This window comes from Limulus polyphemus, unplaced genomic scaffold (genome assembly GCF_000517525.1).
Source record: "Limulus polyphemus unplaced genomic scaffold, Limulus_polyphemus-2.1.2 Scaffold4310, whole genome shotgun sequence".
Classification (NCBI taxonomy): Eukaryota; Metazoa; Arthropoda; class Merostomata; order Xiphosura; family Limulidae; genus Limulus; species Limulus polyphemus.
The window spans coordinates 98,061-100,738 of NW_013669920.1; the positions used below are offsets into that span (position 1 = coordinate 98,061).

The 2,678-nt window shown below is 30.9% G+C and overlaps 1 protein-coding gene across 1 annotated transcript in view; it reads right to left on the reverse strand.

The window, feature by feature from the left end:
• The window catches only part of LOC106470941 (mitochondrial import receptor subunit TOM40 homolog 1-like), a gene marked incomplete at its 5' end in the record, with an annotated part of 8,993 nt that extends 6,350 nt beyond the window's left edge, over nucleotides 1-2,643 (reverse strand). The window contains 2 exons of the mRNA XM_013931519.2: nucleotides 1,107-1,203; nucleotides 2,593-2,643. Of these exons, the coding sequence (XP_013786973.2) occupies nucleotides 1,107-1,203; nucleotides 2,593-2,643 (148 nt within the window). The remainder of the gene's footprint in view (nucleotides 1-1,106; nucleotides 1,204-2,592) is intronic.
• Nucleotides 2,644-2,678: the final 35 nt, after the last annotated feature.

Sequence of the window (2,678 nt, forward strand, 5' to 3'; positions counted from 1 at the left end):
TATTAACACAAATTGTTTTTAAAACGGCTTCCACTTATTTGCAACTGATCATTTCCTTTGTGGTAGTAGCAGAGGTGAGCTCCTGCTGTAAATTTTCAGGCACTTTCAGTGCTCTCTTTAGTGGTCTTAAACTTTATATTAACACAAATTGTTTTTAAAACGGCTTCCACTTATTTGCAACTGATCATTTCCTTTGTGGTAGTAGCAGAGGTGAGCTCCTGCTGTAAATTTTCAGGCACTTTCAGTGCTCTCTTTAGTGGTCTTAAACTTTATATTAACACAAATTGTTTTAAAACAGCTTCCACTTACTTGCAACTGATCATTTCCTTTGTGGTAGTAGCAGAGGTGAGCTCCTGCTGTAACTTTTCAGGCACTTTCAGTGCTCTCTTTAGTAGTCTTAAACTTTATATTAACACAAATTGTTTTTAAAATGGCTTCCACTTACTTGCAACTGATCATTTCTTTTGTGATAGTAGCAGAGGTGAGCTCCTGCTGTAACTTTTCAGGCACTTTCAGTGCTCTTTTTAGTGGTCTTAAACTTTATATTAACACAAATTCGATGACGAGGAACCCACTTTGAGACTAATAATGGCTGGAGACGGCTTAAATGGGTAATGAAGAAAAACTTTAATATAAGTTTAACATGACAGCAAATGTACAACGTTTCGACAAGGTTTTGTCATCATAAGGTACTGCTAACACTACCAAAATATTGAAAGGTAATGTGTATAGCTAACTGAAAATATAAACAGATAATGTGAATAACTTTAACCTCCTGAAATGTTCTTATGTTATTTCCATAAATCATGCATATTTCTTCTAATTTATTTAATCTACTTTTCTGTCTGACTCTTACACACAAAATTAATATAGATAATTTATAAAATACAATAACCTAACAAAGGATTCTGCTATACTTAAAATATAAAATAAATGAAAGAAAAAGACAGAAGAAAAGATAATTTTGGATTTCCAGATCAGAAAATTTAAGCTAACAACTAAATATGGTAACAAATAAATTTGGAGGCATTATGATTAATTATGGGTGTACTAATATTACTGTATGTTAAAATATTAATATAAACCATTTTCCAACTTAAACTGACCTTTAAATACAAGGTTGGCCTTGGGTAAATCAATCTGATAGCCAATCGTTGCAACACTTTCACCTAATCTCAGGTTTGTTTCCACTTCCACACCAACCTGCGAGTCAATTGTTAAATGAAGTTATAAACTATTAACAAACTTATAAAAGTACCCTTAAAGAGAGGTTTATATTTAACATATCTAACTTTATATATATATTCTTTAAATAATTCATCACTTATCAGAAAACTGGAGTTATTTTTATAACATCATTCATCTTGCCAGCCTTAGATGAATGCCATCTTTTGCAAAAAACAAAATTAAAATCAGGCAAAGAATAAAAACAAATTTGTTATTTTACTACAACACAAAACAAATTAGGAATATTATACAGTCACAGTTTAAACAACTTTCAGCTGCTAGAAGAATAATCTAAAAGTAAAATATTACAGATCTTCTTGTAATGAATAAAAACTACAATCAAGGCAACTTTGTTCTTTATTATGACATACAATCCAAGTGTTCATCATACTTTATAAGAATCCTACTCATTTACAAACACTTCTGGTAAACCTACTTAAAGAAACGTGCCAAACCAAAGTTAAAATAGGTATTGATTACACAAACTATTCACTTGACTGAATGTGCACACGATTGGTCTATTAGAGTGACCCAGTACTGGGAAAAGGAATACTGACTATAATTCCAAGTTTAATAAATGTATCTACACAGAATGTGACAAGCCTTTAATAAAATGTACAAGTCTGTTGTACAGAAAAAATCACGTGTTACAAAAGTATCTGTACAAGAAATGTCTGTGAATTCACAACATCAGTCTGACACAGATGCTGACACGTTTGAGTCAAAGGGGATATTCATGATAAGAATAAAAACACTTTTTCCATCGTACAGTTTGTATATACTTGTATATATTTGCATAAACTCTGAAATGAATATCTACAGTTTTTATTCAGTATCTCTGCATACTGTATATAGTATTTACTCTCTCCTACTACGAACTATCACTAAATAAGCAATGTAGGATAAAATAACTTGTTGAAAACTGACATAAAATACATAATACCATGTTAAATGTCACTCTGTAAAAAATCGTGGCATGTGCACATTGACCCCCACCCATGCATATAGGGTTAACTGATCTTATGTACTATAATAAAACAGCTACTGAACATTTTACTTTAGAGAAAATATCAATATTATACTAATTACTGTCATACTAAAGAAAAATAATATCTTCAATTATAAAGAAAAGTTATTAGCTTTAAAATCCAATCCTCATGTAATTCTAAGGTATATAAAAATCCAAATGATAAGCCTTAGACTGACATACTTTTAACATGTGTCTTTGAATTTAAGATATTTTACAATTAAATATAAAACTCAAACTTACAAAAATGTTTATCTCATCAGGCACTTTCAGTGCTCTCTTTAGTGGTCTTAAACTTTATATTAACACAAATTGTTTTTAAAATGGCTTCCACTTACTTGCAACTGATCATTTCCTTTGTGGTAGTAGCAGAGGTGAGCTCCTGCTGTAACTTTTCAGGCACTTTCAGTGCTCTCTTTAGTAG